Source organism: Neolamprologus brichardi, chromosome 3 (assembly GCF_056152115.1).
Source record: "Neolamprologus brichardi isolate AB-2024 chromosome 3, ASM5615211v1, whole genome shotgun sequence".
In the NCBI taxonomy this organism is placed as follows: domain Eukaryota; kingdom Metazoa; phylum Chordata; class Actinopteri; order Cichliformes; family Cichlidae; genus Neolamprologus; species Neolamprologus brichardi.
Window position 1 is genome coordinate 22,824,624 of NC_142106.1, and position 13,752 is coordinate 22,838,375.

Here is a 13,752-nt window from a genome sequence, read left to right on the forward strand (position 1 = left end):
GGCTGAGAGTTCAGTGTTCTAATGGGGTGATATGGATTAGGATAAGATGGGGCCTGATTATTCAGACCTTGTATGTGAGGAGCAGGATTTTGAATTCAATTCTGGATTTAACAGGAAGCCAACAATGGGAAGCCAGTATGGGAGAAATATGCTCTCTCTTTCTAGTCCCTGTCAGTACTCTTGCTGCAGCATTTTAGTTTTTAGGACAACCTGATAATACTGAATTGTAGTAGTGCAGCCTAGAAGTAATAAATGCATGAACTAGATTTTCAGCATCATTCTAAGCGGGCGTCTAAATTCATAGCCTGCATCCTCCTGAGGCTGCATTTGTAGGTCGATTACGTCACAGCGACGCGTCGACGGCTGTCCCAATTCGTAGACTCCTCCAAATGCAGCCGACAAACGCATCCTCCGTTTCCCCAGATTTGAAGGATGGGTCGGGTGTATCCTTCATGGCCCACCATATCCCAGAATTCATAGCGCGGCCCAGCCAATTCCACTTTCCAACAATGGCAGAAGCTACTTAGTTTTAATATTACTCTTATTACTCTTTCTGGGTGACAAAATAAACTTTTAACATATTTTCAGGCGAGAATGTAGCTGTGTAAACTTCAAATATCTGCTCGATTTATTAAGACATCACTATTTGCAAAAGTGCTCTGACTTTTTTCGGAGACGTCTGCTACCCACCAGCTTGATAGCTAGCCGGGGAATCAAGGCTCACTAGAGCCGGCGGGAACAGCGAACTCCCGGCACATCGTTTTCAGTCCCCCGCGGTCTTTCGCTACTCAGGTTAAACATAATATAATATAATATATTCACTTAGATAACCTAAAAATGTTATTGTTTGGCTTTTTCTGTGTTTTATTTGTTTGTGAGAAAATTGGTTTGGCTGAGATTACAGCTGAATAAATGTCAAACGGAAAACTGATTAAACAGAAGTGTGACATGATTGAGAATTTACACCAATATCCTGTTATATTTTAGATAGCAGGGGAGCACACGGCTGAGTTTATTAAACTCCACTGAAACAGCCGGTGATGCAAATCTGAAGACTAGAAGGTCCAATTTCACAGCCACTCACTTCCAGCCTTCGAAGGACCTGGTCCACATAGACTGTGAAGGCCGGGTCCTCAGGAGGATGCAGCCTATGAACTTGGACACGGCTAAAGACAGGATGTTTCTAATTTTAGAGAAACTGTCCAAATGCAAGAAAGCATTTTATTGAAATATAAGAAATATATTGGTTTAGCATGCTTAAAAATCCCTTACTGTGTTACTGGAGGCCAAGGTAATGCCATCCAGATTAAGTGTCTAGTTAGAGACAATGTTTCTAAGATTGTAACTGATTGCTAAAGACAAAATCTATTCAGCCAATCACATGGGAGCAACCCGACAGAATTGGGCAACTGTGCTCAACGCGACCCACTGAAGTTCAAGTCAAATCAGAAGAGCGTCTCTGGCTGACTTCAAACCTGGCAGCAGCAGAAGACCTCACCGGTCTTTTATGCTGCTCCTTTCAGCAAAGAAAAGGAACTTGAGGCTATAATTTACATGAGTTCATCAAAACTGGACCATAGAAGGTTGGACAAATATTGCCTGGTGTTTTTGCATGTCAGTGTCTGCTGAAACATTCCAATGGTATGGTCACAGTTTGACATAAACAAGATGAAAACATGTATCCACTCTTGGCACCCCACTATACCAGCTGAGTACCACAGCCTACCATAGTATTACTGTTCACCATGTCCATTCCATGGTGACCACAGCTTACCCCCGTCTACTAGATTGACTGGCAGCTCTGTGATCTGAAAAACAAATCTGCTTAAGGGTATCAGTAAAGAAGAAACAGATCAGATCAGAGGTGAAGATTTATTTGTTGAGTCAAATATTCTTTAATCTCTTTTGAAGAAAAAAAAGATGAACTGGCCCTTTAAACATGAATCTCCTTTTCTCGACGGTCCTGGAAGGCAGCTTCAAGTTTCCATCTGACGTCACCCGGAAGCGGGGGACGGGGGGTGGAGCCCGGGAGAAGATGGCGGTTTTTCGCTGTAGGCGAGATCCCTGCGGCGTTATCTGCCTGATTTTAACTTATTTCAGCGTGTTTTATGCGGACTATGTGGTCATACAGTACGTACTCATCCCCGCGTACTCGGACAGGTGGGTGTTTTGTATTTTCACGCCTTTTTAAACCCCTTAAAATCCCTCAATATGTCGTCCGCCTCTTTGCTGTGCCTTCATTCATTTGACAGCAAACAGATCAACAGTAACGGCATCTTCACGATTTCACCCTCGGCGCAGTGAAACTGAATCAAATCTCGTTTGTTCTCACTTTAATGTGGCTTTAATCGCGTTCCCATTCACGTCTTTGGTTTTGTAACCGGGCTCGCGCTCCATCACAGGTGGCTTTCGGTTTGTTTTCGTAGCTGAGGCGTTTCATTAGCCTGCTCCGGAGCCGACGAGTCCAGCTGTCGTTCAAGAATTTGGGTGATTTAAAGTTGCTCTGCGTGTCTGAGAACAAAAATCCTCTTTAAAACCAGAATCACAGCTTCTCCTAAATCAACGAGAGTTGCTCTTTAATTCGTCCTAAATTCAAAACTGCGTTAACCAAGTCTTCATGCCAAATTCAGACTTTCCTGAGCTGAGAAGCGCTCACTTCCTCAATTTTAACCCAAATATTTTAAAGGTTAGCGTCACAAAAATGTTTGTATGTACTCTTATTTTCAGTCAAATGTAGTGCTTTGTGCTTATTTTGTGCAGTTTTGTATGGAATTGGATGTAACCAGGACTATTTAGAAAGCAAAGGAGACATTGATGAGGGCTAATATTTCTGCTGTAAAACGTATTTTATTAAAATTGTAAAGTTGTCAAAGTTACAGAGCAGTCATCCAGCCCCTTCAGAGAAACTTATGCTCAGTTAAGTTGTAGTTTAATGCAAAAATAATAATAATAATAAAAAATAAATAAAAAATCAGTTTTTATTTGTCTTTTGTGATCATGAACATTTACAGGATATTTACCCAATTTCCCGCGGGGTCAACCTTCAGGATCAATAAAGTTTTATTGAATTGAATTGAAACGTATGGTGGACTCCCTGAAGCTCTAATGACTTGCTTTACTTCTGTCATTTTATTGCTGTAGGGTCTTTACCTTAAACATAAGCACCCAGAGGTGACTGCTGTTGGTATTTGGCGTTATCTAAATAAAATTGAATTGAATTCTATTAAGAAGATTAAATGATGAAGTGTAATAACCGCATGTCTCTTCTGTGTCTCTGACAGTGTGTGGTGTACTCTCCACGGGTCAGTGTTCAACCTGATTCTGCTGCTGCTGCTAGCCTGCCACTCTAAAGCTGTTTTCTCAGATCCTGGTCAGTAAGACACACACACACACACGCCCTGTGTGTCATATTTAGCTCTCATAAAGTTAAAGTCTGTCTTTTACACCCCCAAAAGTTGATTCTGTTCATCTGGACGTAGCGTTTTCAGTGGGACAAACATTTGGTCTCTCATCCGAATGACTTCTTCAGTCTCATCTCACTGCAGGTTTCCCCAACCCTATAAGTAGTACATTGGCACAATAACTGAAACTGTGTCGCTTTTTAACATACTGATAGTTCATTCACGGCTGGTAGCAGTCTCTCTTTGTTTCAGGGTAAGGCAGATATCTTTTTATGAACCGCTAACTTTCCTCTCTGAAAGTTTTTCAGCTCTTCATCATAATTTCTTTCACTATTCAGCTCACAAACACGTAGCACGAGTTTCTCACTGCTAGTCCATCTTTTTAAAGAAAAAGAAAACACACGCTGTGGGTTCTGGGTGGAAACATCCAAACAAATGTCTTTTGTGTCTGTGTGTTTAGGCATGGTGCCTCTTCCTGACACGGCCATCGACTTCTCGGACCTCCGCTCTCAGTCGTCTCGGATGAACGAGCGGGTGAGTCGCAAGAACACAGAAATCTTTGTGATCCTCCTGATGAGACACGCACACTTACGCAAATTAAAGGCAGTTTCAGGAGAATGGGTTTGGGGACGTTTTCCGCAGTTTTCCTCGGTCACGTGTAGCACCGAGAGCGTAACGACAGCATCAGACGCGTTTGTACTGCTGGAAAAATCCTCCGTGTGGTTTAGGGGAGAAAGCCGCCAGGACAGAGCAGGAAGGAGGCGGCACAGATGACGCCCACTCGCTCGGGAGAAGAATGTGATTCTCACACGAGCGGAGGCTGAGATCATAGAGCCGGCAGGTTGAAAAACAAGTTCAGCCTGAAAATGATATCACAATACTGCAAGCGGGGAAATCGGATATTTCTGACGATGTAGAGAAAATACCGCACAGTGTTTTATTGAAGCCTGCCTAAATAAAAGGCATTTTCATCCTTCCTTTGATGAGCTGCTGTCACTGATGACAGCACGAGTCAAATGTAAGCACAAAAGTAGCTGATGTTGTGCTTTCACAGGAGCGTTTAAGTAAAATGATAAAATAAGTGCTTCCCACTTTAGCATGACACTTCTTGTCATGCTGAGATTTTCAGTGGGAGTGAGCAGAATGGACAGGATTAGAAACGAGTCCGTCAGAGGGACGGCTCAGGTCGAGCTGAGATGGTGCGGACGTGTGCAGAGGAGGGAGAGTGGATATATTAGACAAAGGATGCTGAAGATGGAGCTGCCGGCCAGGAGGACATGCAGGGGTTGGTGTGATAGTGAGATGGAGATAATCCATTGTGATCACTCCTAAAAGAAGAAGCAGCTTGAGCTTCCTGTTGTATGGAGCACAGCTAACAAGCGCTCCAGGTCACATGGTCAGGTCTTTTAGGTCACATGTCTCCAGCTGCTAGCATCACCTCTTTGGTAGCCTGGTTGTACTCGACAGGTGTTTATTAATTTTTTCCCACACCAGTTTGTGTTTGGTTGAAGCGGCTCTTTTATTTTGGTACTAAATCGAAATCGCTGGCTGCCACACCGCTCTCACTGTCGGTCGTGCTCGGCCTTGTTTCGTCGCGCACGCTACGAAACATAAACGTGCAGCCAGTGTCACTATAGCGATGATGTCAAATAAAAATTCAGATGACATGCGGCAAAGCTGAGTGTCAGTTCATGCCAGCTGAGGATGATGGTAAAAACGGCAGGGTCTTGGGTAGGGCTGTTCGATATAACGATATATATCGGATGACGATATAAAAACGTCTATTGTTTCATTTTACACTGTGGTTTGTTTCGTTGTGTCGCAAAATAAACTGTTTACGGCAATATTTTTTCATCGTTTTGATGGTCACTGTAGTGGCTATATTCATTTCTTAAAGTTCTCTCTTTCTCTTTTATTTAATATAACCACACTACAGACAGACAAGCGCCTGTTTTTATGCGTTGTGGTTAGCAACAATGACGGTAACACCATCGCGTGTCCGCTTGTTTATGTTCCACATAAACCTTTCACAATAAAGCTCAAGATCCTGTTGAGACTTTTCAAAATAAACTAAATCACGTGAAAGAGCAGATTACTTACGGATGAGAAGTAAAAAAGAGCCGCCAGGTGCTAAAAAATAAACCTTAGACTTAAACGTTAGAACAGGCTTTTCCCCGCAGCACGCCGTGTAATAAATACAAAGAAAACGGCGGCCGTTACAACTTATGTCTAAAAATGTGTAGTTTCATGCATCTGTTAAAACACTCGACTCCAGGTACATGACGCGCAGCTGGAAACACTTCACGCAAGTCGAGCTGCCCGAGATTCACAGAATTTACAGAAAATGTTACATTTTTGTGATTTATATCGTTATCGGGACGATAGAATTCTTATATCGGGATATGAGATTTTGGTCATATCGCACAGCCCTAGTCTTGGGTAACCTAATTGGCCGGCTGCTGGCCTATTTGGACTAATGACTGCGTTTCCATCCATCGAGTTCACCTACACCAAACTGACTGAAAAGATCCGTCACTAATCTGTAGGGTAGTTTGCTGCAGGCTGACAGCAGTTCACCTATCAGTATCAGTGAAACCTTTCGAGTCGGGGCGATGTGACGCCGTCTGCATTTTTAATGACCTGGAGGTGAGAGAAAGAGGGAGAACTGAAACGTGTGGATGGATTTCTGCAGGTTTGAGGGGGGAAAGTGCTAATTTGTATATGTAGGAAGTAAGACTGGGCAGCTTTTAAAAAGGTATTCTTTACAGCTAAGAGCAGAACCAGAATGATAGCTGTTTTTTTTTTTAATCCCACAGATTATAAAAACCTGTATGCGAGCAATACTGACGCTAAAAGAACAAACACTGGAAGAGCTCCAAATTCCTACTTTTGTTCCCAACCTGAACTCAGCAGTGATGTTTGTGGCTTGAAAATAAGCAAAAACAAGCCGAACGCTAATGACAGAGAGGGAGTGTCGGTGGATGGCAGCTGTTCTCTGAGCTGTAATTTTACCAGGTTTGCACCGTGTTTATCTCAGCGCTCCTTCATTCACGTCCCAGCAGCTGCACTCGTGCCTGCTTCCCAGCGTGTTATTATGCGCTTACGAGCTTACAGCTGTCTGTAAAGTGTGTTCCTGCCAAAAAAGGAAACCCTGAATGTGTGACTATAAGTTTAGATCATATTGTATGATTTTTATTTTTTATTTTTTTAAACTTTAAAGCAGAAATGATTGGTGCACGTGCAGCTGCTCCTCCTCACCCTCAGCCTGCACTTGTGAGTGCTTGAGGTTTTAACACATGAACTGCTGCACTGCTGTGTTCAGGGCTGCGAGGGCTGGACGGTGTGCAGTCGCTGCGAAACCTACAGACCCCCCAGAGCGCATCACTGCCGCGTCTGCCAGAGGTGCATACGCCGCATGGACCACCACTGTCCCTGGTGAGAACACGCCCTCGTCTGTCCGTCGACCTGCCACCCCCCACCTTTACGCTCTGTTTTTACACCTCCAGCATCTTCTCATCTGTGCTTTTCTGATGTGCGTGTGTCATTTTTAGGATCAATAATTGTGTCGGGGAGCTAAACCAGAAGTATTTCATCCAGTTTCTCTTCTACACTGGTGAGCACACAATTCACACTGCCTGTTGAAATGATGACTTTTTAGAAAACACACAAAAGTTTTGTGTAAAGTTTTCACAAGCTGGAGGTCTTCACAAAAACACAGACAAAAGTCCGCTCTGAGAATGTGGTGAGCTGCTGCTGCTGCTTTCACCTCAGTCTGAAAAGTGAAGGTAGAGCTTCTCAGGCTGTGACGTGATGTCTGTGCGCAGGTATGGCCAGCCTGTACTCCATGGTGCTGGTGGTGTCGGCGTGGGTGTGGAGAATAAGGAACGAGCGAGGCGGTGACGCAGAGAAGGAAAGCGAGGAGACGCCCAGCAAACACCTGATAGTGTGAGTCAAAGCGACCTGTGACGGCTGGTTTTCAGGGTGAAGCGTCAGGCTTGTGACAGTTTCCTTCTCTTTGTCTCAGGGCGCATTACATCATCCTCCTCGTGGAGTCGGTGCTGTTTGGTGTGTTTGTCATGGTCATCTTCTACGATCAGGTACACACACACACACACACACACACACACACACACACACACACACACACACACACACACACACACAGACATACACACTTTTAAGTATTAGAGATCAGTCTAATGAAAACATGCCGTCAGTCAGAGGTGATACAGGCATGTTTTAAGTCGTCCCTATTGTGCAGTACACAGCTTCTTCCTGTCTTTGTCTTTCACAATAAAAGCCCTACACATACAGATTGCATTCCTATTATGTATATCTTTGGATTAGTAGAGTAAAACACTGCTGTCATTAAAAAACCCTAAACGGTGTTAAAGAAATATTACTATATCGCATGTTTGACCAGTGGGTAGCGCAGGTCAAACATGTAAAATTAAGAAGATGACTGTGTCTGTTTTCTGCCAGTAACGTTGAAGCTCAAAGAAACAAAAGGAAAAAAAATCATGTGCCCTCGTTTGTGGTTTGTCTTCTCTCAGCTGGTCTCCATAATCACAGACGAGACTCCCATCGAGCAGATGAGAAACAGGCTGATGATTAAAGACAGGGCTTCTTCGTCCTCTTCATCCTCCTCCACCCCCTCCTCACAGCTGCCTCACCACCCTTCACACACCCGCAAGCCGAAGCTGGCCCTGTTGCGGGAGGTCTTTGGGAGAGGTGCGCTTGTTTTTTGACACCTACCTACACCTCCAAATACATAAAGCACTGCTTCATCTCTCTTTCCGTCTTTGCAGGGTCGGTCTTTTGCTGGCTTCTCCCGCTCCACTCCAGCCCTCCGTCAGTTGGAGGCATCACCTACTCCGCCCTGCCTGACTACGACGTCTGACCCGTGGGCACAAGAGGGGACGGAGAGGAGAGAGAAGAAAAAGGGAAGGCGAGGGAGGTTTTTGTGTGCTTGTGTGAGCGCGTGAATGAATTTTTTGCATATTTATGATGTCTTATCTCTGGAACTGAGGGGGTGAGAGTAAAAGGGATGAAGGCCGAGGTGTGAATGAATGAATGAAGAATGAATAATGCAAGTGTGACACTCCTCCAGGACCTAAACACAATGTTTTTGCTCATGAAAACCTATTTCTCATCTTTCCCGGCACAAGGAAAGAGCACTGACCGCCCCCTCCGATGTCTCCTGATGTGCAGTTTTATTACCAGCAGTTATAGGAAAGAGCTACTGGTGTGACTGGTGTGGCTTTTAGACAGTTTCACACTAAACAGACTGAATTAAAAAGGTCTAAATATAATGTCCACTAAACCCAACGACAGACGCTGCTAAAGAGACGTAAATGCAACATGCACATCAAGTGCATCCAAAGCTGTGGGAGGGGGGAAAATGAGATGCGCAGTCGCTTCAATGTTCTTTAAAGAGTAACTCAAAAACAGGTACAAGTCACCTGACCAGGGTTTAAATCCTGACAGGCGAAGAACATGACCTTGTGATTCCTCGTGTTGTGAGGGTGAGTCGATGCCTGTCTTTCATGTTCAGTTGAAACACTGATCACCATCAGCTCTGCCTTTAACAATAGATTTCATATCAGCTGAGTTATGAAACTGAGCTTGGCGTCATACTTGTGAGACATCTCTCTGCTTAAAATTTAGTTAAACCTCCAGATTTTTATTCATGGAAATTACTTTTCTATTCAGTTCAATTCAGATTTATTTGCGTAGCGCCAAATCACAGCAACAGTCAGCTCAAGGGGCTTGTAACGTAAAGACCCTCCAGTAATACAGAGAAAATCCCAACAATCACATGACCCCAGTGAGCAGGTGAAACTACACGACCAGCTTTGCATGATTTAAAATTAAAAATAAGCCTTATTTATATTAAATAAAGCTCCTCCCACTTTAAGACAGCTTTCTTCTCATTGGCTGCCCCTGGTCACTCTGTGCATTTGTGTATGTGTGAAACGTATCATTTGTACAGACAGCGTGTAACCTCATGTGTCCGAAGCTTCCTCCAAATATGGGTATGGAGCTGTTCTTTAACCCCGTGAGTGTAAGAAGAGGAAAACCCGTCCTTTGAGTTACTCTTTAATTAAAATGCCTGTGACATTTCAGCCACTGTGATCAGCTGATGTCCACTAATAGTCGCATATCAGTCAAATCCCAGTGCTTTACTGCTTTATTCAACCAGTATTTATGCTGGTGATTGTTTTACCACTCAAGCTTTCATTAGCCTCCACAGGAAGTTTCTAAAATAGGTCAGTTCAGCTTTCTGGTTCATCTCAGTGTTTCTTAATCATACACTGCAGCACGAAAGAGAGACTATTTGAGTTTTTATGTACTGTCGAGCTTTAATTATTCGGGATGCACTGGGTTTCCGTTTGTTTTCCGTCCACACTGGTGACGCCTTGTGGTGCAAAACATGTCAAGCTTTAAATTTTGTTTATGCAACTACTGTTTACCATGGTATGCTTTGTGGCCATAAGTACTTATGCTTCTTCAATCTACGCTGGTGTTCAACCAGAAAGTTTATCCACAGGGATATTTGTACGTTTTGATGGTGGGGCTCTATTGGGAATAAGCCCTCTAATTGAAGCATCCAAATACTTTTAGTCGCATAGTTTATTAACGTGTTTACGTGGAGGGCAATTAATTATCTATTTTTATTCTCATGCTCAACCAATCTTAAATTGTTTCTATATTTATAACATTCATTTGTTTTATTCTGAAACATAAATGCATTAGCTTCCTGTGCAGTCATGTCCAGGATGACGAGCGTGTGTGGGAATGCTGAATTCTTGTTTTGGGGTTTTTGTTTGTTTTACTCCTCATTCTTCTGTTTGACGTGCTACTAAACTTTGTTACGTTTGCAGATTTCTTACACTATTATTACGCACACATGCACACACACATATAGTTTGGTGCAATTGAAGGTATAAAAAAGAAGCTGCTTTGGGGGGGAAAGGATTTACTACACTGAAATCTGTTTAACAGTGAAACACAAACTCAGAGTTCACCAGTGAGTATTCTGCTTTATCTCAGTGAAGGGACGACTCTTAACTTATTTATGGTTTCTAACTATTCTGTGGAATTAACTCTAACAAGTGTGGGTTTTTATGTGAGGGGTGGGGCTGCCTTTCACTGCTGACCTGTTACTTGGATATATTTGAAAGTATTAAACCTTAAGTGACCAGAGTCGGGCGATTTATCAGCACATTGTATTTTTTAACACAGGAAACAGTCTCAAATGGATGATGGTGATCATGTGATACATTTTATAAAGTAAACTGGTGGCTTTGTATTGGAAAGAGTCAGACGTCAGACATGAAGGCAGCTCCACCCTCTGTGTGTTTTATGTATGTTTGTATATATTTTTTCATTTCCTTGTCCAACCTGGGCTGAACAATATTTTGCGAATTGTCCATTTCCTCAGAGTACTCGCTGCAGCCCTCAGAGGTTTCGATCAAAACTTTCCAGCTGAGAGATGAAGTTACATGAGTTGATCTGCCTTTTTTATATTTTAACATGTTTTTGGATATTTATTAACAATTTAAAGGCAAAATATTAAAGATTAGAGAGATGTTATGAAACAGCTGTAGAAAGACTTCTAGTTCTGCATTCACATTGTGAACAACGTGGGGCTGCTGGTGCAGAAATGCATAGTTTATTTTGACCTTTAAATGTTACACGTCATATGGTTATGTGAATATAAACAAATTATACTAAATATTTTTACAGTAAGAATGAGTCAAAAAAAATGCTGGTTAGCTTAGCATTGGACCTAGAAATAAGATTATCCAAAATCAGCATAGCAATGTGTGGTGTCAACCAATGAAAGTTTCTTGAAGGCCAAAGGTGGAGCTCTACGTCAAGTGCTACTACTGCCACTTTTGTCTAGCCTGCAGGTGTCTTCTTTGGAGCTGGTGCATAGTCACACAATATTGGATGATCGCAAGGTTTTTTTTTTTTCGTTTTTTTTTTAGATTTAGCTAGAAAAATTACTTTGCTATGCTAAAGAAAAGATCGCTTGACTGTGCAAGTTGAGAAATTAGGCTAAATGTACCTGCACTGCAACAACATGACAGAAATTGATTGCAATAAACTTGTCAGAATGTTGAATTCAAGCATCCTTTCAGGGTCACGGCTAACTAACATAGTAAGATTTTCCAAAAGAAACACCAGCATTTTTGTTACAAGTTAAGTCTGCTATGACAATATTTCCAGAGAGGAGCTCATCTTTAAATGGGAATTGATTTGAGGTAGACTGGAGGCCACTGTGGCATTGCACTGGCTCAGTCTGAACCAGTCACTGGCCACTTTCAGTGTAACTGGGTGGCTAGCTGGTTTAAGTCCTGATTATAATCGGACATGGACAGATGGAGACATGATGGCAGAGTTGCTATATTTTAATGTAATGTCTCAGCAGATGAGTCCGTTAAGTCAGAAGAAACATGCAGGTCGGCAGATGTCTGGATAGACCCTGGCGCTCACTGTCTGACGAAGAAAATTTATGTCACTTAAATACCAGCGGACTGGCTGCAGAAAGTATAATTAAGGCTTAACAACCAGCATAGGCTTTATTAAGAACTCCGTAGACTTATGGGGTCAGGTGTTTCAAAGCTTTACGGAAAGATAAGCTAATAAACTGCTAGCTTAAGTGCACACCAGGGAATTATTCTTAAACACTTGCACAGTTGGGTGATTCTCACAAAGATCCCCCCACATGAGGCAAAATACAAGGCTTCTGGAACATTCATACTATTAAAGATTCAGTATTTTCTAACTTTCAGATGTTAGTTTAAATTTTGCCTTTAAGCTCATCATTTTCCTCCAAACTGTCAAAGAAAGTAGAATCTCGTGTTGCTCAGCTGTGAGGCGGGCCTTACTGCCAGGTAAATGCAACATGTGGACCGTGTAAAGGCTACAAATGCTTGGAACAGTTCTCCAAGGCTTTTAGACCTTTTAAAGAGAAAAATCATACGTGTGTAGGAGGCTTTTACTGTTCGTCTCATTCTAATTTATTTAGAATTATGTTGCACATTGGATTTTAAGTTTAGCTGCATGTTGTTCACAGTGTGAAAGCACGTTTTTGGAGCCAGGGGTTCTTCGAGCTGTTCGCTGCCTTATTTCTGTGGGTTTTTGAACTTTTATAGTGACTGCAGAGGATGTTGGAAAGGTTTCCCGAAAGTTTCTCGTAACTGCTCTCATGACAGACAGAAACACTCAGTCCGCCCAGGTTGGGTCTCTGCTAGCTGTAAATAGGAAAGTTCATATTTTCTATCAATGATGTGCAATTCTCATGAAGGGACAGTTCCTGGAGTCTTTTCTTGTTTTTGATCAGTTTGAAGCAAAACGAGGTTTGAAATGTTTTTGATCTTGTGAACGTCAGAGAAGTCCAGAGGTACACAAGGTTTGATGTTTTAATTATTCTCTCCTTAAAATTATTTTTGGTCTAATTGAGGGTTTATTCAGGGCTGAACAAAGAGTCCAAAACATCACTCACAAACGAAACCAACTGTACCTCAAATTTGTCCAACACCTAAAACCCCCCCACAAAAAAAACATTTTAAACTGTAAATGTTTTTGTCCAGGTGTGTGTTTGTATCATCAGCGCTTGTTTTTGTTGATCTATGTCGGGACAGTCGCCTCCTCATAACTGATTCTATTAAAATCCAGCATAGATGTTGCTAGCTAAAACAAAACGGGCGCATCTCGGTGCTGTTTTACTAGACAGTGAGAAGGAATGTGCGCACACACGAAGAGGGCCTGAAATTAATAGCTAGCCGCCAGTCAAACACAAGCGCTAAATCAGAAGATATTTTTTTTGTAATTTTTTGTTTATTTGAACCAAATCCAAAAAACTGAAAAACAGTATTTTGAGATCTAGGAAGATTTGTGTTTTCAGATTGGGTTGTTGGTTGGCTAAAAAAAAAAAGTTTCAGAGCCCAAAAAACAGAGTTTAATATCATGCGGCTTCATGATGAACAAGTTTACAGCTCACTGATGTTTTATTTATGTCATGTTACAACCTTGAAACCGTGACCTGTGTATCATTTCTTTTGATATGCTGCTCTGGATCGTTCACCTGGAATTAAACTGATGTCTTTTAAACTACTTTGGCTCCTTTTGGTTTTTCACGGTGGTTTGTGTGGTTTTACTTTATTTTAGCATTACATGTACATCAAATAGCGGTAACAACAACAAAGGCAGGAATTTCTAAATATTCTGAACATTATCAGACATGAAACATGAGTCTTTTTAAGTTTTTGCTTTTGCTGTCTCACAAGTGGGCGCTGCAGGTGCACCAGTCTGAGACATTCTGCCTCTCAGCATAGTGACA

The 13,752-nt window shown here is 42.2% G+C and overlaps 1 protein-coding gene across 1 annotated transcript; it reads left to right on the top strand.

Annotated features, from left to right (window-relative positions):
- Window positions 1-1,939: 1,939 nt before the first annotated feature.
- Window positions 1,940-13,505, top strand: zgc:77880 (zf-DHHC domain-containing protein). The gene is made up of 9 exons (XM_087834925.1): window positions 1,940-2,160; window positions 3,282-3,370; window positions 3,862-3,935; window positions 6,724-6,836; window positions 6,953-7,014; window positions 7,226-7,346; window positions 7,426-7,498; window positions 7,955-8,132; window positions 8,210-13,505. Exons 1-9 carry the CDS (start codon window positions 1,940-1,942, stop codon window positions 8,299-8,301), a joined length of 1,023 nt encoding a protein of 340 aa, XP_087691051.1. The 3' UTR covers window positions 8,302-13,505.
- Window positions 13,506-13,752: the final 247 nt, after the last annotated feature.